Genomic DNA, 21,681 nt, shown 5'->3' with positions numbered 1-21,681 from the left:
CTACTTCACCTTGTACAAATTTCTTTGTTCCCGTGTCAATTCAGACATCATTCTGTTGATAACTTTTCTTTTGGTTTTAATGAGTATATATATATACTTGTTTTCAAGTAATTTTTAAACTAAAAGTCTATCATACACGAATTCTTTAGTTTCTATTCATATTCTGGCATGTGTACGACACATTTGGATATGGTATGGGGCATGAGGGTATTATCCTCTAAATATAAGGGAAACCTTAGAATAATAGCAGTATATGACATATACTCTTCCTATTCTTAACTCAAATTCAAATAACATAAACTCAAGGTACTCTACAAAAGCAACTTAGATTTTCTGCATTTGAAAGAGCAGCTTGTAGATAAATGACAAAGGATAAATTTGACACCACTAATCGCTATAGAATATCAAGATAGATAGTAGTGGGATGAAAAACGACAGTCACCTTGAATAAAAGGATGAAAAATGACAGATTCGCCTTGAAATTTTGACTAGAAAGTGGCAGTGGGATGAATTATAAAGAAAATAATTAGATATTGCATGTGTACTTTCCCCCCTTAATAGATGTAGACATGATTATTCATAGACCTCAAATGTGAATCTTGCTTCTGGAACTACTTCAAGCGCTTCCACACATACCAATGCAGCATCCTCCATGCTGAGTCTTCCACTTGCTGCAGAACCCTGACAATGGTGGCATTTGTAGGAATTGTTAGAATCTATTACAACGAATAAGGTTGCTTTTCATGCTCTCAAAGTCAGCGAACATATTTATTCCAGTTAACTGCAACAAGACTAAGGAGGAACACCATAAAGTAAGTATCATGCTTGCTCTATTAAAAGAATAAAACCTTGTGTTCCACCGTGTTCCACCAGGAGTGCTTTGCAACTTTTTTGCTCTAATTATGGTATATGGAATTCGTGAAGCTATCAGTGCTGATTCATCTTCCTCAGCTATCAAAAGAATAAAATGATTTAACACCATAAAGTTGAAACCTAGTGTTCCACCGTGTTCCACCAGGAGTGCTTTGCAACTTTTTTGCTCTAATTATGGTATATGGAATTCGTGAAGCTATCAGTGCTGATTCATCTTCCTCATCTAACTTCCTTTGATTGCTTGTCATGATAGCTTGAATGCCACTGCTAGCTCTATAAGCAGACAACTGCAACCTTTCTAAACCACAATCACATAGAAATAGTCTAAAGTCTTTCTTTTGCATATAAGGGAAGAGCGAGAGCGAGAGAGAGTACCTGAGACAAGAGAACTATATGTTCAACACCTTTGAAGCTCTCCACACTGTTGCGGAAGAAGACTATCGGATAGAGAAAAATCGCAACTGATAATTTGAGAAAATAAAAATGAAGATAAAAGAGACATAAAATTTACGTGGAAAACCCCTGAATAATATAGGGTAAAAACCACGGGCAACGGTAGAAGAATTTCACTATGAGAAAATAGGAATTACAACCTCTCTCGATCTACCAAGGAGAAAACAATGATAATTCTCTCTAGATAAAAAGGAGAAAACAACTCTGAAGAAACTCTCTAAAATCTCTCTAGTATTGGAAGAAAGCTAGAATGCTTTGGGATAATTTTGAAGCTAAATGAGCTAGGGTATTTATAGTTGAAGCTTTAAGGACTAACTTGTAAATACCCTAAATTATAATGACTAAATTATGCTTATACCATTTAGCAATTTCAACAATTGTGTGCTCCTTTTGACCATTGCACCGAATTGTGCATTAATGCACCGTTTTCGGTGCTGACTTTTAACAATCTCTCACTTGAAGATTTGATTGGAACAATCATATCTTCACACCATTCTTTCTACCTTGTACCATCATGTTGCTTACGTTTCTGACAGGACACAAGAGGATCGACACCAAGTAAATTTATCAGCATTGATCACCTTCGTCATGAAATCTGCTATGTTGTCTTTGGTATAGATCTTCTGCATATCTACCGTCCCTTCTTCCACCTTTTCACGAATGAAATGGTATTGAACTCGTATGTGTTCTGTCCTTGAATGAAATGATGGATTCCTTGCTAGATGCAAGGCACTTTGACTGTCACAAAACAGAGAGACAAACTCTTGATTGTGCCCAAGTTCCTCCAATAGCATCTTCAACAAAATTGCTTCTTTACTGGCTTGTGTAGCTGCTACATATTCTACCTCTGTTGTAGATGTACCCACAACTGACTGTAATTTTGAAACCCAGCTTACAGCTCCACCATCAACTTTGAACACATATCCTGTAGTAGATTTACTTTTATCCAAATCCCCTGCATAGTCAGAATCGACATTCCCATTTATAAGTAAGTTTGATCCTCCGAAACATAATGCAACATTTGAGGTCCCTTTGATGTATCTTAGGATCCTCTTTACAATATTCCAATGCTCTTTTCCTGGATTCGCCATGTACCGACTAACCACTCCCACTGCTTGTGCAATGTATGGTCTTGTGCATATCATAGCGAACATTAAACTTCCCACTGCTGATGCATACGGTACTCGAGACATCTCCATCCTCTCTTCTTCACTGCTAGGACTCATACTGGAGGATAATTTGAAGTTAATAGGAAGAGGGGTAGAAATTGGCTTACAATCTTACATGCTAAATCGTGATAAGATTTTCTTCAAGTAATTCTTTTGTGAAAGCCAAATCTTCCTATTACTTCTGTCTCGGTGAATTTGCATCCATAGAATCTTGTTTGCTGATCCCAAGTCCTTCATTTCAAATTCCCTAGCCAGTTGTGCCTTCAATTCTTCAATATGATCTTTGTTGGGTCCTGCAACCAACATGTCATCCACATACAACAGCAAAATAACAAAATCGTTATCACCAGACCTCTTGAAATAAGCACAAGGGTATGCATTAAGTCTGTTGTATCCAAGGCACATAATGAAAGAATCAAATCTCTTATACCAACACCTCGGAGCCTGCTTTAGACCATACAGAGATTTGTTCAACCTGCAAACCAAGTTCTTTTTTTCTTTTTCTTCAAAACCTTCAGGCTGGAGCATATAAATTTCTTCTTCAAGATTTTAATGAAGAAAAGTTGTTTTAACATCTAGTTGCTCTAGATGTAAGTCTAATGTAGCACACATTGCCAAAACTACTCGAACTGTTGTTAGTCGAACCACAGGAGAAAATATTTCATTGAAATCAATACTTTCTTTTTGAGCATATCCTTTGACCACCAGTCTTGCACGATACCTCTCAACTTGATCGTCATCATTTCGCTTGATTTTGAAGACCCATTTGTTACCAATTGGCTTCCTTCCTTGTGGTAGTGGCACAAGGTCCCATGTATTATTTTTATGAAGGGCTTCGATTTCTTCTTGCATCGCCATCATCCACAATGAAGCATCTGAACTGTTTATTGCCTCCTAATATGTTGATGGCTCACCGTCTTATGTTAAAAGACAGTATGCAACATTTCCTTCTATAACATAATCTGAGTGCCAATTGGGACGTCTTCTCACACGATCTGATTGACGAGTTGTTGGAGCTTCAGAACTCTCTGGTTCTTGTTCATCATGTGCTGGTTTTGCTTCAGAAGAATCTCCTTGTTCAAACTCCTTTTCCACATGTATCTGTGTAGTCTCTGACTTTTCAGCGCTGTCATCATCTTCTTTTCTTTGTTTGTAGCTTATCTTCTACAAAGATAACATCCCTGCTAATGATCACTTTGCGGGCAGTGGGATCCCACAAGCGATACCCCTTTACTCCATCAGCATACCCCAAGAATTTGCATTTTCTGGATTTTGGATCCAGCTTTGAAATTTCTTGGGCGTTGTACATCACGTACACAATACTTCCAAATACATGGAGGTTTGAATAATCAACTGGTTTACCAGTCCACATCTCCATTGGTGTCTTCAGCTCTATTGCAGTTGATGGAGCTCGATTCACCAAATAACAGGCGGTATTGACTGCTTCTGCCCAGAATGATTTTTCTAGGTCTGCGTCCCTCAACATTGCTCTTGTTCTTTCTAACAAGGTTCTGTTCATCCGCTCTGCCACTCCATTTTGTTGAGGAGTGTTCACCACTGTGAACTGTCTTTTGATGCATTCTTTCCTATAAAAGTCATCAAATTCTTCGCTTGTGTATTCTCGTCCATTATCTGTTCTGAAACACTTGATCTTATTTCCAGAATCAAGTTCCACCCGCGCTTTGAAGTTTTTGAAAGTTGAAAACACGTCTGACTTCTTCTTAATAGGGTGTACCCAACATCTCCTGGAGTAGTCATCAATAAATGAGACAAAGTATTTTGCTCCACCTAGGGACGTTACTGGTGCTTGCCATACGTCAGAGTGAACCAATTCTAGAACAATTTTTCCTCTAGAATTTGATGTGTTGAATTTCAATCGGTGCTGCTTACTTGTTATGCAATGCTCACACAAAGGAAGTGATACCTTTGTTAAGCTTGGAAGTAGCTTTTGCTCCACAAGGACTTTCATTCCTTGTTCTGACATGTGTCCAAGTTTTTGATGCCATAGCATTGCCGAATCTGAACTACATGAGGCAACAGAGGCTTCTGCTTCTAGCAAAGTCTCTCCCTTCAGCATGTACAAGTTTGCTGCTATCTTTTCGCCTTTTAGCACCACAAGCGCTCCAGGGAACACCTTCATGATTCCTTTTCGTGTTTCAATCTTGCTAGCATTATTATCCAACAATCCGTAGGATAATAAATTTTTCTTCCAACCTTTCACGTGTCGCACATCTCGAACAACTTTAATTGTTCCATCATACATCTTCAATTTGATGGTTCCCACGCCAACGATCTCTAAGGCATGATCATTGCAACTATACACAGATCCTCCTGAGACAGGTTCATAATGATGGAACCATTCTCTTCTTGAGGTCATGTGATATGTTGCTCCCGAATCAATGAGCCATATATCTGCAAATCGTTTTCTTCCTTTCACGGTAGTTGACGCTTCACAGCATAGAGCATCTCCATCATCTAAAGTGTTTGCGGTATTGCCTTGTGGATTGGAGTTTTTATTTAGACTCCAACAATCTTTCTTCAAGTGACCCTTCTTTCCACAGTTGTAACACTTTAAATTCTTCTTGCTTCTCGACTTCGATCTACCATGTTTGTGACTGCTGCTTTGGTCACGTTCTGTTGATCTCCCTCTCATCGTTGTCATCGTTGTCAAAGCTTCTGCTTGTTGCAGATTTACTTGTTTGTCTTCCTTGTGCTTGCGCCGATTTTCTTCTTGTAGAACAGCAGCTGCAACGTCATCGAAGACTAGACTGGTGACATTACTGTTTGTCAAGTTGATGATGAGTTGATCATATGAATCCGGTAGACTTTGAAGTAGAAGTTCAGCATGTTCTTGTTCTCCTATTTTACAACTTAAGGATGTAAGCTGAGAAAATAAAGTGTTCAGTGTATTTAAGTGCTTCGTCACTGAAGTAGATTCTGGCATACGGAGAGTGTACAATTTTCTCTTAAGGAAAATTTTATTGTGCAACGATGTGGCCTCGTACAGTTTGGTGAGATGATCCCATATCTCCTTAGCTGTCTTCTTCTCCTCGATACTTGATAATACTTCATCTGCTAATGCTAGATGAAAGTTTGCCATAGCATTTCCGTCCATTTCGATCCATTTGTTGTCGTCTGTGAAATCTACTGGCCTTTCGCTGATAGCTGCTAGACAACCGTATTTCCTCAGGATGGCCTTAATCTTCAATTTTCACAATGAGAAATTTCTCCCATTGAACTTTTCAATATCAAATTTCGTTGTCATTTCTTCGTTTACGGATAGCTCCCACTATTTCACTATCGTGAATAGTTCTCTGGAACCTTCAAAGAATGGGTAATAACTTCTTACTTTCTTATGTTGGAGGATCCACCTTTTGGTGGCAACCACAAAGACAATAAGCAGATATTACACACTCTAATCTAGCTCTGATACCAATTGTTGCAGAAGAAGGCTATCGGATAGAGCAAAATCGCAACTGATAATTTGAGAAAATAAAAATGAAGATAAAAGAGACACAAAATTTACGTGGAAAATCCCTGAATAATATAGAATAAAAACCACGGGCAACGGTAGAAGAATTTCACTATGAGAAAATAGGAATTACAACCTCTCTCGATCTACCAAGGAGAAAACAATGATAATTCTCTCTATATAAAAAGGAGAAAACAACTCTGAAGAAACTCTCTAAAATCTCTCTAGTATTGGAAGAAAGCTAGAATGCTTTGGGATAATTTTGAAGTTAAATGAGTTAGGGTATTTATAGTTGAAGCTTTAAGGACTAACTTCTAAATACCCTAAATTACAATGACTAAATTATACTTATACCATTTAGCAATTTAAACAATTGTGTTCTCCTTTTGACCATTGCACCGAATTGTGTATTAATGCACCATTTTCGGTGATGACTTTTAACACACACTTGATAAGAAACCTTCCTTCAAGACAAGACAATACAAAATTTACAAAATTTCAATGGCGGCCAGAGAAAAACTAGCAATGTCAAAGCATTAGAACCGAATGGATGCATGATATGAACTTTCAAAACGACTTTGCAATAATTTGTTTTCATTATCTTAGGAAAATTGTGATCTTTATTTTGTTTAAACTCATTACATTTTCCCACAAATTTCAGCCTGAGTTTCACATTGAAGCACGTAAAATCTTCAAGTTTAACTTTTGCAAAACCACGTTGATTCTCCAGTTATCCATGTTTTTTTGTCCCTGTTTTTAAGGTCCTAATAACTATGGAAGATTATCCATAAAACAAACTATGGATGCACGTAGCATTTAGAGTGGAAAGGACCATAAACTGGCTATAGATAGCAGATAATCATACATTAATATGCTGGTTTAGCAGGAATTCACATACATTTGGGCATATGATTGCACGAACTCCTCGAAGAGCTTTCTTTATGAGTATCTTGTATCTCCGGATATTGACTGCAGACACAGCAGAACCACATTCGTATATAAGAAAAAGAATTATTAAAATTAAACCGATGACATGTATCATATCATATATATAAATGCCCTTCTAGAGGTTACTTCATTTAGGATATATGAAGTTACCTCAACATAATTTCCAAAGGCTTCGTTAGCTGAACGCTTATCCTTCATTAATGCTTTTACTTTAATTCGTTTGACAATCAATGATAATATCACCATCTACACAGATAAATAGGTACAATAAGCTCAATTGGCGCAACCAGTAAGAATTCAAGAGACAAGAAGAAAATAATCCGGGCTCAGCAATACATATTCATGCTCGGTTAAGTGGTTTGAATAATATTTACGATATGGAATATGATATATATAAGAAAAGATAACTTGCCTGGCTAATTTCATTATCCCCATCCGTTACTAAAACTGCATCCCTGATTTCATCCTCTGAAAATTCAAAGAATAATAGTTCATCAATGGTTCTTCCCCTCCAAGAACTATACATACTGATATTATCTTTCCAGTTTCCATAAGAAATTACCTGGATGATCCTCCTCCTGATCTTCCACGAGTGATCCATCTTTTGGCAGTAGTTCAGGTGCTCCATACCACCTTCTTAACTTAGGACAACCAATGCGAAATCCCAAATAAATCAATATCGTAAAAGTGAGTATCTAGTCTAAAGCACATTGCGGAAATACGAACACTCAAAAAACCTTCAATATAATCGAGAATTTGATCCATGAATATGATTTTCTTCTTGGCCGAGCAACGAATAAGAGATCGCTTCCCGATGTTTATGAGGAAAGAAGAATTCAGGGCTCTCCATGGATTCTGGGAACCGAAAACTAATAAGTTTGGCAGCGGAGAGTGGAAGAAGAAAGAGTACACTCCATTTTCTTTTGATGGTTTCGGACTTTTTGTTTTATTTTGTTTTTTTTTTTATGAAATAAAGATGTAAGCTAGTACCTAATGTGCTACTGTTACAGTACAATCAAATGAATCTATTGTATTAAACTAAGTACTTCTGCAGGTGGAGAGTAGAAAATCGTATGATCATCGCCTCTTGGTGCTGCTAATCTTGCTAGTTTATCGGCCATTTTATTCGCATTCCGGTTAATATACCTCAAAGTAATCGTCTATTTCTGATTTAATAAAACACAAACCCGGTCCAGCAGAGTAAATACCGAATCTCTATTAGTGTTTTCCTGTAGCATCCGAATAACCTCCAAGCTATCCGTTTCAACTATGATTTGTCTTTCACCAAAATTCCACGCATGAGAGAGACATTCACGTATTCCCCTTAACTCTGCCTCAACGATATAGCATATTTGATAACCGTCATTTTGCTATCAAAATAATTCATGACTTCTTAAATAGAAAGGAAAAGCTAGTATAGAGAAGCATGGTCAATCCACAGGGACTATGGTTTTTATGATTTAATAAAATTATTTATTGATTTTAGAAAAAGATAGAATTCCAGGTAAAATTAAAAAGGTATAATAAATAATTATAAAAAATAAAAATAAAAATAATAAAATAATAAATATTAATAGTAATAAATATAAAAAGAGATTTTTAAAAGTTATTTTTAAAATAAAAAATAAGAATTAAATAAAAGAAAAATAATTAATAAAAAATTAAAGAGATTGGGATAAAGAGAAACTTATTGTGAAAGCAACATCAGACTTCAGCTTTGTCTCAAATTCCTCAGATCATCGAAACTGATTTTTACTTCAAGATTCACGTCGGTTACTGCAAGAACAATTCTTCGCTGCCAACTCGGATTGCGTTGTTTCAACAATAACTGATTCCGATCTCAGTTTCCTCTTAGCAAACAATTTTGCTAAGTGTGTTCTCGAGAAGTTGAATATACTTCAATAAGCAAATCCTTCTTCAAACGTTAACCATAACAATATCCGGACCAATGTCGAAATCGTTTTAATTTGAAAAGTAAGCTCAGAAAACAGAGAGAAAATCCGAAGCGATTTAAGTACCTTACAATTCTCACGTTTGGAATTAAGCCTTCGCTTTAGTCTTTGGCTTGAAAGAAAAATAGCTAAGCATAACCAAAGTCATACTTAGCATAATAGAAAAGTATGCGAAAAATAGAGAGAAACCTAGAGAGAAAAAGAAGATTTTATTCTCAAATGAGAGAGATATGTTTATAGGCTCACCCTTAGAGAGCATTTATAGCCTTCAAATTCCTAAAACAAACTAAAATATCTTAAATCCTAATTAAAACACTTAAAATTATTTAACTAAAATACATAAAAAAATAATATAATATTCTAAATCCTAATAAAAATATTAAACCCTATTTAAACTAAAATACCTAAAACAAATACAAAATATAAAAATAATATTCTAAAACTTAATTAAAATACTAAAATCTATTTAAACTAAAATAAATACAAAGATAAAATATAATGTTTAAATTATTATCCTAAACTTGAGTTTAATCCAAATCCGAATTCCAGCCAGCTTTGATTTCAAAAAAAAAATCTGCATAATTATGTCCTTTTTGTGCAATTTCTATAATCTTACGTCCTGTACAGAAAATGAATTAAAATGAACAAATAAGCCACAAAATCATTGATTAAGGAAAAATTTAAAAATAAAATATTAACTAAATTACGCACTTATCAAATTCCTCCTTACTTATTCAATGCTTGTCCTCAAGCATTCCTCAATTAACATATCAAAATCATTAGTTATCATCTTCAATTTCAATTTATTTCTTAAACTTCCAATCGAACTAAGTCCATGATATTTGTCGAATTCATGTTACAATCAAGCAAAGATACAACCAAGCAAAAATACAACCAAGAAAATTTAAAGTAAGGAAGATATCACAATTAATTGTCAATTTCAATGAAACATGACTCAAAACCTCACAAATATTCACATATATCCGCTCAAAGTGTTTGGGGTAAATGAAATCGCTCAAACCGAAACTAACCAAAATATTATCATAGGCTTGGAATCCAATCAAGTCTCCACTACGAAAAATGAACATAATGCAATAATCAAGGGGTCTTTAAACAAGGTGTAACGAGGCTTAGGTTAGGGTAGGGAAAAGGCAAAAAAGAAATGTTTAAAATACCGAAACAAGAGATCAAAATAATTAATAACAATCCACGAATTAACATGAAGCGTAATGAAGAACAAAACAAGGAAAAAGAATAGATGAAAGACAATTGAAGCTATCGATTTTTTCCTTCCTTTTTTTTAACAAAGGGTCTCTTTTTTCTTCTTTTTTTTTTGAAACATTGAATTTTTTTTCTTCGTGGAACAACAATGATACAAGATCTCAAGTCTCAGTAAGGGTGTGAAAAGAGAGGTAAAATAAAAAGAAAGGCTTCGGGTTTAATTATGAGGTGTAAAACAAAGAAAGAGAAATAGACTCAAACGTGGTTCACTAGTGGATATATAAACGGGTAAGCTTTTTGGGAAAAGTGGGTTTATCCTAGGTGCCCCTATCACATTAAAATATTACGTTCAACATGTAGTCTCAATATGCATTATGATTACAAGTTCTAGAATATCCTAATTAGTTCGGCACATACAAGTCAAATAATGAGCAAGAAAGAAAATGTATGCTCGTTAGGCTCAAATCTCACAAGAAAAGTTTATATGCATTGAGTCAAGTTCATCTCTATCGACAAAAGCATAAAATATCAATACTCAACAAAAAATTCACCAGCTATATCAATCACTAATCATGCAAATTAAATTCGATAAAAAAAACATGGTCATAATCCAAAAGGAAGCAAGAGTATAAAGTGAAATTCAAGACTAGCAACCAACGATACCAACATATCAACATCAGAATAACTCAATTTCAAACAATTAAACAAGTCAATGAAAATTTTGACACATGCTTATACTCCCCATCACTTATTTCGTTTTGTCCCAAAACGTATATCAAATTTAAAAACAGAGAGAGGGAAAAGGAATACTCCCCAATCTAGTGGCGATCGCAACCATGGTCATGTCGAGACGAGCTCGAGCGAAGGTAAGAAATATTCGATCAAAATTTGAATATGTTCAGAGAAAAATAAAATAAAATTAAGCATCTGATAAAATAAAATAAAATAAATGGAATGAAATAAATAAAATGAAAATAAAACGAAATGGGTTACCTCCCATCAAGCGCTTTTGTTTAACGCCGTTAGCTCGACGACCTGATTCAGACTATAGGTTTCAAGAGAAATACTTCCTCCACTTCATACGTCTTTTCCAACTAAGAACTTTCTTATGAGAAATTATATGATCGTATAATTCTTTTATTTTTGTCTTATAGATTTTGGTTTTCTCATAAGCTTTTCTTCGGATCTTTTTTAGCTTTGAAAGCTTATCCAAAATAATAACCGGTGAAGTAGCACTTTCTCCTAAAAAGACACTCTTTAAGTGTTTTGACATTTGTTTCAATTTTATCTCAGGTGCCTGCAAAACATAAGGTAAAATTTTAGTTTTAGATGAAGGTAAAAATAAATCAGAATTGATTGTATGAATATTTTCAAACTCTCTTTCTTCCTCTTCGTGGCAAAGTTCAGGATCCATGGAAAGATTAGATTTAATATATTCATCAATTTAAGGGTCTATAACATCAACATAATTAATTCTTTCAACATGATCATAGCATTTCATTGTTTTGTAAACATCAAATTCAACGATCTCACCATCAAATTTCATTATTAGTATGTCACTTCTAACATAGATCTTTGTATGTGCGGTGCTTAGGAAAGGTTAGCCTAAAAGTACTTCAGAATAAGTATCCGACCTATCATGTTCCATGTCAATGATATAGAAATCTACAGGAAAAAATAATACATCGACCTTCATTAAAATATTTTCCATCATTCGATAGATCACAGACCGATCAGCCAACTGTATGGTTACTCTCGTTTCCTTCAAAGGCTCGTTAGTAATAATTTTATAAATAGATAATGGCATAACGTTGATTAAAGCTCCTAAGTCACACATTGCACGTTTAATTTTAAAATCACATATTTTGCAAGGTATAGCGAACATACCTTGATCATTCGTCTTTGGTGGGAGTTTTCGTTGAAAAATTGCAGAGACATGTTCTCCCAAATTTACCTTTTCGTTCCCCATTAATTTCCTCTTTGTAGTGCAAAGTTCTTTTAAAAATCGAGCATACCTTGGTACTTGTTGAATTACTTCAAGAAGAGATATGTTAACTTGAACTTTTTGGAACACCTCGAAGATCTCATTTTCTTCAGCTCTTTTATCATGCTTCATCAACCTTGATGGGAATGATGGTGGCATGATTTCATGAGAAGAAAGAGAAGGATGTGAGTCAGACATATCATATATTTCTGGAGGTGGTGTTTCCTCTAGTTCTTTCTGATGTGCGTCTTTTTCTGCTGGAACTTCGGGTGAGATAACTTTTCCACTTCTGAGTGTGATGGCACTAACATTCTCTGTTGGATTTAACTCTGTTTGAGAAGATAGTCTTCCTTGTGATTCTAATTTTCCCATAGTTTGAGCTAGTCGGCTTACTTGGTTATCTAACTCTTGAAGATGTGTTTCGGTTCGGCTGTGAAATTTTTCATGGGATGTAATCAGCTTTTCTTGTGAAATTGCTAACTTTCATATGAGTTCCTCCAATGATGAGTTTTGTGTTTACTGTTGAGGAGGAGACCTTGGTTGATAAGTTGGTCTTTGATTTGCCGTATAGCTGAAGTTTGGATGGTCTCGCCATCCTGGATTGTGAGCATTACTGTATGGATTGTATTGTCTTTGTGGAGGACCTGAAAAGTTCCCTATGACATTGCTTTCTGTATTGCCTCCTTCTTGTATCAGTTTGCAGCAATCCGTCGAATGGTCTAGCTTTGTGCATATCCCACATGCTCTTGTTGCTCTAGATTTTCCAGCAACAAGTGAATTAACTACTTCAGTTAATTTATCTAACTTGTTTTCAAGAGAAAATGTACTTATCTCGTGAATCCGTTGGCTGAATTCACTTGAAAACTGTTGAGAGTTGGCTGCGATGGCTGAAATCAATTCCCTTGCTGTTGTTGGGGTCATGTTGACTAATGCTCCTCCACTGGCGGCATCTACCATTTTCATTTCCATTGGCAAAAGGCCTTCATAAAAGTATTGAAGCAACGTTTTCTCACTTAATCTGTGTTGTGGACAACATGCGCAAAGCATTTTAAATCGCTCTCAATAGTCATAAAGACTCTTTTCTCTTTTGTTGAATGGAAAGAATGCTTCTTCGTAACTCGCTTGCTTTATCCCCTGGAAAGAACCTGTCAAGAAAATTTTGATTCATGTCAGCCTATGAGTTAACTAAATTTGGAGGTAAATAAAATAACCAATCTTTAGCCAAATCGGCTAAAGAGAAATGGAAAGCTCTCAATTTAATTTGATCCTCATTAACTCCCTATGGTTTCATGCTAGTGTAAACCATGTGGATTTTCAACAAGTGTTTGTGCGGATCTTCATATAGAAAATTGTGGAAAGTGGGAAGAAGATGAATGAGTCCTGACTTTAATTGAAATGGAGTCTCGCCACTAGGAAAATTAATGCATAATGGTGTCTGAGTGACAGGAGTTATGGCTAGCCCTCGGATCGTTTATTCTGCCATTGGAATGTTGTATGTGTCTGCTTCAGAGTTTGGATTTGATTCTGCTTCTGAACTCTGCTCTAGTTCTTCTTGTCTTTTTCTCTTTTCTAAAAGCGTTTGTGCATGGATTCTTCGTGCTCGTGCTTCGATCTCCGGATCTAGACCTACTAATTCACTTGGGTTCCTTCTGTCATAAATAAAAAACTAGAAAAATAAATCAGTACTTGCCGTTGGTTCCCGGCAACGACGCCAATTTGATAATCGTCGTTTTGCTATCAAAATAATTTATGGCTTCTTAAATAGAAAGGAAAAGGTAGTATAGAGAACCATGGTCGATCCACATGGACTATGGTTTTTATGATTTAATAAAAATGTTTCTTGATTTTAGGAAAATATAGAATTCCATTTAAAGTTGAAAAGATACAATAAATAATTATAAAAAAAGGAAATAATAAAATAATAAATATTAATAGTAATAAATATAAAAGGAGATTTTTAAAAGTTATTTTTAAAATAAAAAAATAAGAATTAAATAAAAGAAAAATAATTAAATAAACAAATTAAAGAGATTGAGATAAAGGGAAACTTATTGTGAAAACAGCCCCATACTTCAGCTTTGTCTCAAATTCATAAGATCGTCGAAATTGATTTTTACTCCAAGATTCACGTCAGTTACTGCAAGAACAATTCTTCGATGCCAACTCGGATTGCGTTGTTTCAACAATAACTGATTTCGATCTCAGTTTCCTCTTAGCAAATAATTTTGCTAAGTGTGTTCTCGGTAAGTTGAATATGCTTCAATAAGCAAATCCTTCTTCAAACGTTAACCATAATAATATCCGGACCAATGTCGAAGTCGAATTGAGCCTTACAATTCTCAAATGAGAGAAAATCCGAAGCGATTTAAATACCTTACAATTCTCACATTTGGAATTGAGTCTTCGCTTTAGTCTTTGGCTTGAAAGAAAATTAGCTAAGCATAACCAAAGTCATCCTTAGCATAATAGAAAAGTATGCAAAAAATAGAGAGAAAGCTAGAGAGAAAAAGAAGATTTTATTCTCAAATGAGAGAGATTTGTTTCTAGGCTCACCCTTAGAGGGTATTTATAGCCTTCAAATTCCTAAAAACAAGCTAAAACATCTTAAATCTTAATTAAAACACTTAAAACTATTTAAACTAAAATACCTAAAAAATAATATAATATTCTAAATCCTAATAAAAATACTAAAACATATTTAAACTAAAATACCTAAAACAAATATAAAATATAAAAATAATATCCTAAAACTTAATTAAAATACTAAAACATATTTAAACTAAAATACAAAGATAAAATATAATGTTTAAAATATTATCCTAAACTTGAGTTTAATCCAAATCCGAATTCCAGCTAGCTTTGATTCCAAAAATAAAAAAATCTACAAAATTGTGTCTTTTTTGTGCAATTTCCATAATCTTATGTCATGTACAGAAAATGAATTAAAATGAATAAATAAGCCACAAAAATCAATGAATAAGGAGTAATTTAAAAGTAAAATATTAACTAAATTAAGCACTTATCAATATCCCTAGTACTTTAGCGAATCCAAGAATTCAACTACCATCTGAAGATCGAATAACGTCCCCACATGTAGCAAAATCATTTCCTGTTTTACGAGAGCCATCAGAATTAACCTTGCACCAATTAGTAGGAGATGGAGACCAATTCGTATGCTTATTACTCATTTGGTGAGAAGGTGGAGTCCTTTGCGAGGATGATTCGATTGGTCGGTACGCTTCGAAGCAAAGACGTCTTTCTTGTACTAAAACAGACTCTTTCTCAATGTATTCCAGATCAAAAATTCTTCTATTGCGATTCTTCCAAAACAACCAAAGTAACGATCCAAATAATAGGTCACATTCATCCCGTGCATAAACTCCCGGAGAAGCGATATTAATATGCATTCAATCTCTTATTTCCCTAGAGAAAAAAACATCTAATTTTTCAGCTTTAATTAACGTTGTCCAAACAACCATGGACGCATGACATGTTCGAAAAAGATGGTCTATTGTTTCCCCCGGCTACCCGCAAACTCCACAACAATTACTTGTTGTCAAATGCAGTCGGACTCGTTCCGTATTAGTTAATAGCCGCTCATTTGCTACTAACCACAAGAAGATTTTAACCCGTAGTATCCCTCGATATTTCGAAATCACTTCCAATACTTTATGCGGAATAGCATCGGAGGTTGCCTGTCTCATATCATACGCTGATTTTACCGAAAAATAGCGATCAATGTTCCACTTCCAACCTGGCGCATCATTCTTACCTCCTTTCCGTGTCGGCATCGTAGCTGCTAGTCTCTGTGTGATATTACTCGGAACAAAATCAGTTATTAGCTCCCATCGCCATTGTCCATTGCTGTCAACCATAGAAGCCACCGTCCTCCTTGGAAGTTCATCGCGCTCTAATTGATTAGCTACGAACATGTTTAACGGTCCACGTCACTAAGCCAAGAATCCCTCCAAAATTCTACACTCCGACCATTCCCAATGTTCCAAACTAAACTCTGCCGCACGTCACTCCACACTTGAGAGATTCCTTTCCAAACATGCGAACATCTCTTGCTGTCGATTGACTCGGGTAGTTCATTCCTCAATTTATACTTGGGGCGCAACACTCCGCATCCGAATGAATGCTCAGGCGGTGATCTTGATGGGGATCAGTTTTTCATAAGCTGGGACAAAGACCTCATCCCATGTCAAAACGATCCCCCAATGGACTACACGGAACAAAGACCTCGAATAATGGACCATGAGGTAACCTTGAAGGAAATTCAAAAGTTCTTCGTTGATTACATGATCAATGATACTTTGGGTGCCATTTCTACTGCACATTTAGTGCATGCTGATCGAGAACCTGACAAAGCCCGCAGTGAAAACTGTCTAGCATTGGCTACTCTTCACTCCATGGCTGTTGATTTTGCCAAGACAGGAGCACCTGCTGAGATGCCTCGTGCTCTTAAACCAAGGGAGTTTCCGGACTTCATGCAGAGGGAAAACAAACCCATGTATACTTCCTCTGGTGTACTAGGAAAACTGTACCGTGGTACGATCAGCTCAACCGTGCAAGCAAGGTCAAAGTTTTTCTGGACAAAGGGGATGGCTGAAGTAGCGTACGATCATGAGCTTGAAGTGAATGGTTTTGATTTGTTCCTATCAGTTGCAAGGACTCATAAAGAAATGTATGAAGAGAGAATGAGTTTATTGATGAGCTATTATGAGGTAGAGTATGAGGATGAGATCCTGACAGGTAACATGCACAACAAAGCACAGTTTTTGCAGCGAGATAACAGGCGATACGGAGAAATGAAGGAACGAATCGTACTCTCTGCCAAGGACCTGCAGAGAGAAGCTAAACAATGGTTTAAGAATAGCTGCTGCAAGGCTGATGAGCATCAGAAACTTGCCTCAGTATGGTATCACGTGGTTTACCACCCAAATTACTTCCAGGAAAGGATGAACTTCTTAAGCTTTCCATGGATTGTCGGAGACATTCTACTGAGGATAAAATCTCGGAATAGGTTTCTGAATAGCCGAGAAATTCAGAGAAACCGGCCGGAATTCGTTAATGTGTATGTAAAGTCCCCAAGAAGGCCTACTGCATCAGGTGATGAACCCTCAGAGGCTTGATCAATGACCAAATCCAATATTCTCCTGTGAATGTAAACTGCTGTCTCACCAATTTGTAGGTGTTTTAACTATTCTCTCCCAGTGATAGATTTATCACCCCTTTTCTTCTGTTAGCATTCTGACTAGATGAGACATAAAGGAAAATTACCATCTTGCCCCTGCAGTTTTTATTTACAACCATTGAATCTCACTAAAATTTTGTAGTATCTTGAATGATCTCTTTTCTGAATCAAAACCTTTACTCCACTGGTCATGTGAGCCGGCAAGAGTGGGACAAAGACTGGTTTTTCCGAAACAACCGGTTTGGTTTCGAGCCGCTGGAAGCTGGGGTGGATGTACATGACTCCCTTGCACATCTATTATTTTGAGAAAAATATTAAATTTAGTTTAACTTATTAATAGGAATAGAAAAAAATAAGAAAATTTACATACTCAAAATTTTTTAGAATAGGGTATTAAAATTTTAGATCCCCATTTTTTAATTTCTAGATCCGCGCTGGAAGTATGGAAGCCACCACATAGTTCATCTGAATGAATGCCATCTTTTTCCCAAGGACCTGCCTGGAAGACCGGAAACATGTATGGACAAACTTTCCTTGGTGATCCTCCATGGTAGCTTGCAGGTTTAATAAACCACGGCTCGGTATGAATTCCATAGGGAGAATATGTTACCCTATCTCCAGCACGTACCAGAGTGCCATCGGGCAATAAGTCATCAGCCAACGCTACTGGTGGATAAAGCCTCGTTGATTCACAAAGAGATGCTTTCAATTATTGAAGTCCCTTCAGTGATTCGTAATCTAACAAGCTTTTCTCCATATTGTTTGTCTCTTTCGTAACCTCTTGTTTTATAAATGGATGGCAGGAAAGCAACCAGAGGAGCCATGTCATTGCAGCCGAAGTTGTATCCCTTACTGCCATGATGAAGCTTATGGGCATACCTCTCACCACTTCCTCGTTGTTACCAGCAATTATCAGCCTCGGTAAGAGATCTTCTTCACCGAGATTCTCTCTGTTTTCGCCAGTCACTCTTCTTGTCATGAATGATTCCCTCAACGAATGCACGAACTTCCTCCACTGCATCCTTGAGCTGTTTCTGCGATCCGACCTGGACCCATTTCTTAACCTTCCAAACCAAGAACAAAGGAGCAGCACCATGCTTGGATGATCTCTGACGCTGTGTCGAAAGCCTTGTTGCGAGGTGAAACAGGCTGAGAAGGATCCAAACCACAGACATTGTAGATCATATTCCTTGTAGTTTCAACCAGATTCTAAATTAATGCCCACATATGTTGGTCTTTTTGTTTTTATTGACCAGTCGTTAGATGGATAGGCGATGGCAACAATATCTCGAATCTCGATAGTTGAAATGCCTTGTATATCCCTGGTGAAGTCAAAGCTTCAATCAGAACCGTTGAAATTCTCAATTTTGACATCTTTACCGACCAATCTTCCTATCATATAACGGCAAAAGTGCCCAGTTATTGATACAGTGATTGTTTAATTCCCAAAAAAATCCAGTTTACTTATTATTTCCCGAGATGGGGTGAAATGTACAGTGCTTCAAGTGATTCTTCGGATATCTCGGCGTTTTTAGGGTTAATTTTTTCCATGCTTGATTTCTCGGCATCTTTGGGGTTAATATTTTCAATGACGCTAGGGGAATGCTCGGCGTCTTCAAGCAATGCATATTGACTGTGGGATCTCTCGGCGTCTTCTGCATGCTACAGGGAATGCCAAGGTGGATCTCTCGGCATCTTCACCTGTCGTCTGGCGCACGGGAATCTCTGCATGACTCTCTGAATCGTGCATGCATGCTGGGGGGCCTGGACGTCTGAATCTCTGCATGACTCTCTGCATGCATGCAGAGTTGCTTTGACACTTAAATACAATAATAGTGGGATTGCTCGGCGTCTTTAGTTAATAGGGTTACAAGGGCGTTCGATTTCCCGGCGTCTTCAGCTATGCATGGAGAATATTTGGTTGCAGGTGGCCGTGAAATCTCGGCGTCTTCTTCTTCCTCCGAGATTCGTTCTACGTGAATCTGTATGCTTTGTGGCCGAAGCGTGAGATTCGCCTGAAGCGTCTGTATGCTTTGGGGCCGAAGCGTGAGATTCGCCTGAAGCGTGAGATTTGTTGCATGCTTTGAGACTAATAATGTGTCTTCACCGATCAGACTAATAATGAATTTGCTCGAAGTATTCAATTGCAGGGATGATATTATAAAAAAACGTCAATAATTGGTGCACCGACTTGTTATAAAATAGGGGTGGGTATTGTATTTCATTGCATGCAGTTGGTTTTAACTTACAGAAGCAAGTGAGGGAAATTTTTTTTGCATTAGATTCAATTGGAGCTGCTGCTTGAAGTGATATTGGAGATTTTTGTTGGTTCGGTAATTTTTCGAGCTTTGGTTTAACGTCGTTTAAAAACACGTAAGTTCTTTCTCGTTTCCCATGCGAACTCTGTTTTTTTCGTGTTGAAAGAATACTCATATATGTTAGGAGAATGATACATTTAAATTTTGTTCATGAGACCATAGTAATGTAATTTAGAGTACTAATGTTAATTTAAAATTAGAAAATGTAAGTTTGATGATTAGGTATACAGAAAATTTAAGTTTGAGTATTATTGTTAATTTAAATTTTCGTGTAATTTTTAGTTGTATTTTTATATAATAATTATTAGAATTTTTATTTTGATTTAGTGGGAAAAAAATTCCCATTATGTAATCCTGACATTTTTACCGTAATAATAATGTATTTAAGTATTATTTTTATAAAACAATTGTTAACATAATTTATATTTATTATTTATTATTTATAGTTTTGTAAATAATTAATTTTCATTACATTATTAATGTAATTTATTCTGAATATCTATATTTTTACGTGTAGAGAAAATGAGCAACAAATTTTTCACGATTGTCCATTACAATGGACATATGATGGAAAATGAGGTTGGAGTTATTTTTTAGTCTGAAACACCTATAAATATGATGTTTAAAAGGGACATCATATTTGCAGAGATCAAGGAGAGGATAGAAAGAAAAATACGTGCTAAAGTTGATGGTTTGAGGTACAGATTTATGGTATGTCCCAATCCGGTCAGGTATGCTGCAGTACCACTTGAAGAAGACGATGATATTATAACTATGGTTGAATTACATGACTCAACAAATATTCAAATTATTGAGTTATTTGTTGAGTTGTGTAATATATCTAATGTGCCTGGGTCATCAATAAATGCAGTTGGAACTTTATCTCAAATGGGTTTCGAGAGTCATTTCGATAACCCAACATATAGGTCGATGAACAGCTTTGTGGCGATGTTGGAAAGTGCAAATGAAGTTGGTGGAACATCTGGAGCTGCAAAGTATGATGCTGAAAACCGCTGGGAAGAAATACTTGAAGATTCCAGTGAAGATGAAGAAACTGAGGAGCCTCTTTTGGCTGAGGATGATGCCATGTTCCATGGTGATGAAGCTGATATCAATATTGATGAATATTCGACATTGTATCAACCTACCCCTCACATACAGGAGATTGATTATGAAGCAATGAGGGTACCTGAATTCCCGGAAATGCCACATTTAACTTCAGGCTACATGATTGAATCGTCCGATAACTCTGGTGAATTAGCAGTTGGGAAGCAATACAGAGGAAAAAAAGAAGCTACACTAGCGATTAAAGAGTATTGCGTAAGAGGCCATGTAGATTGCAAGACTGCAGAGTCCAACCAGAAAACTTTGTATGCGAAGTGTGTTAAATATGGGCCCGAGTGTAAATGGTTGATCAGAGTGTCCAAAATGCAGAGGCAAGATGCTTGGGTCAGCACAAGGTACAATGGTCCACACACATGTTTGCAAAATTCTATCGAACAAGACCACCGACTACTGGACTCCGATGTAATTTGTCAATATGTGAAGGTTTTGGTTGAACAAAATCCAAGGATCCCTTGCTTGGTGTTAGCTGCATCTATTCGAGACCAGTTCGGATACAATGTAAAATACAAACCCGTTTGGCATGCGAAGGAGAAGGCAAAGAGGTTGATATATGGCGATTGGGATACATCATACAATGAGTTACCTGATTTGTTACGAGCTATGAAATAATTCATACCTGGAACCATCGTGAAGTCTCAGACCATGCCTGCATACGACCGAGAAGATCAACTTGTTCAAGGGAAGAGAATATTCCATAGACTCTTTTGGGCATTCAAGTCTTGCATAGAAGGTTTTCCATTTTGCAAACGTATGGTCCAAATAGATGGTACGTGGTTATACAGTCAATACAGACATATATTATTTATAGCAGTTGCGCAGGATGGTCAACGAAATATATTCCCAATTGCATTCGCCATCGTTGAAGGAGAGACAACAGAGGCTTGGGACTTCTTTCTCAATAATCTACGTAAGTATGTCGTCCGAGAAGAAGGAGTTTCCTTGATATCCGATCGAGGAACTGGCCTTTTG

The 21,681-nt window shown here is 36.3% G+C and overlaps 1 protein-coding gene and 1 pseudogene across 1 annotated transcript; both read right to left on the bottom strand.

Moving 5' to 3' along the window:
* Window positions 1-947: 947 nt before the first annotated feature.
* On the bottom strand, window positions 948-16,004 carry LOC120148502. Its single transcript, XM_039161600.1, has 9 exons — window positions 15,623-16,004; window positions 7,642-7,784; window positions 7,478-7,556; window positions 7,328-7,383; window positions 7,042-7,161; window positions 6,866-6,916; window positions 6,412-6,431; window positions 1,249-1,294; window positions 948-1,160 (listed from the first exon to the last, which is right to left on the bottom strand). The coding sequence occupies exons 1-9, from the start codon at window positions 16,002-16,004 to the stop codon at window positions 948-950; spliced, it is 1,110 nt and encodes a 369-aa protein (XP_039017531.1).
* Window positions 16,005-17,374: 1,370 nt separating this feature from the next.
* LOC120148501 lies at window positions 17,375-18,454 on the bottom strand (annotated as a pseudogene).
* Between the last annotated feature and the right edge of the window lie 3,227 nt (window positions 18,455-21,681).

The sequence above is a fragment of the Hibiscus syriacus genome, unplaced genomic scaffold (assembly GCF_006381635.1).
Source record: "Hibiscus syriacus cultivar Baekdansim isolate YM2019G1 unplaced genomic scaffold, ASM638163v2 tig00110962_pilon, whole genome shotgun sequence".
NCBI classification, from domain to species: Eukaryota; Viridiplantae; Streptophyta; class Magnoliopsida; order Malvales; family Malvaceae; genus Hibiscus; species Hibiscus syriacus.
The sequence above is the reverse complement of the archived record's forward strand: the minus strand, read 5'-3'. Positions and strand labels throughout refer to the sequence as shown.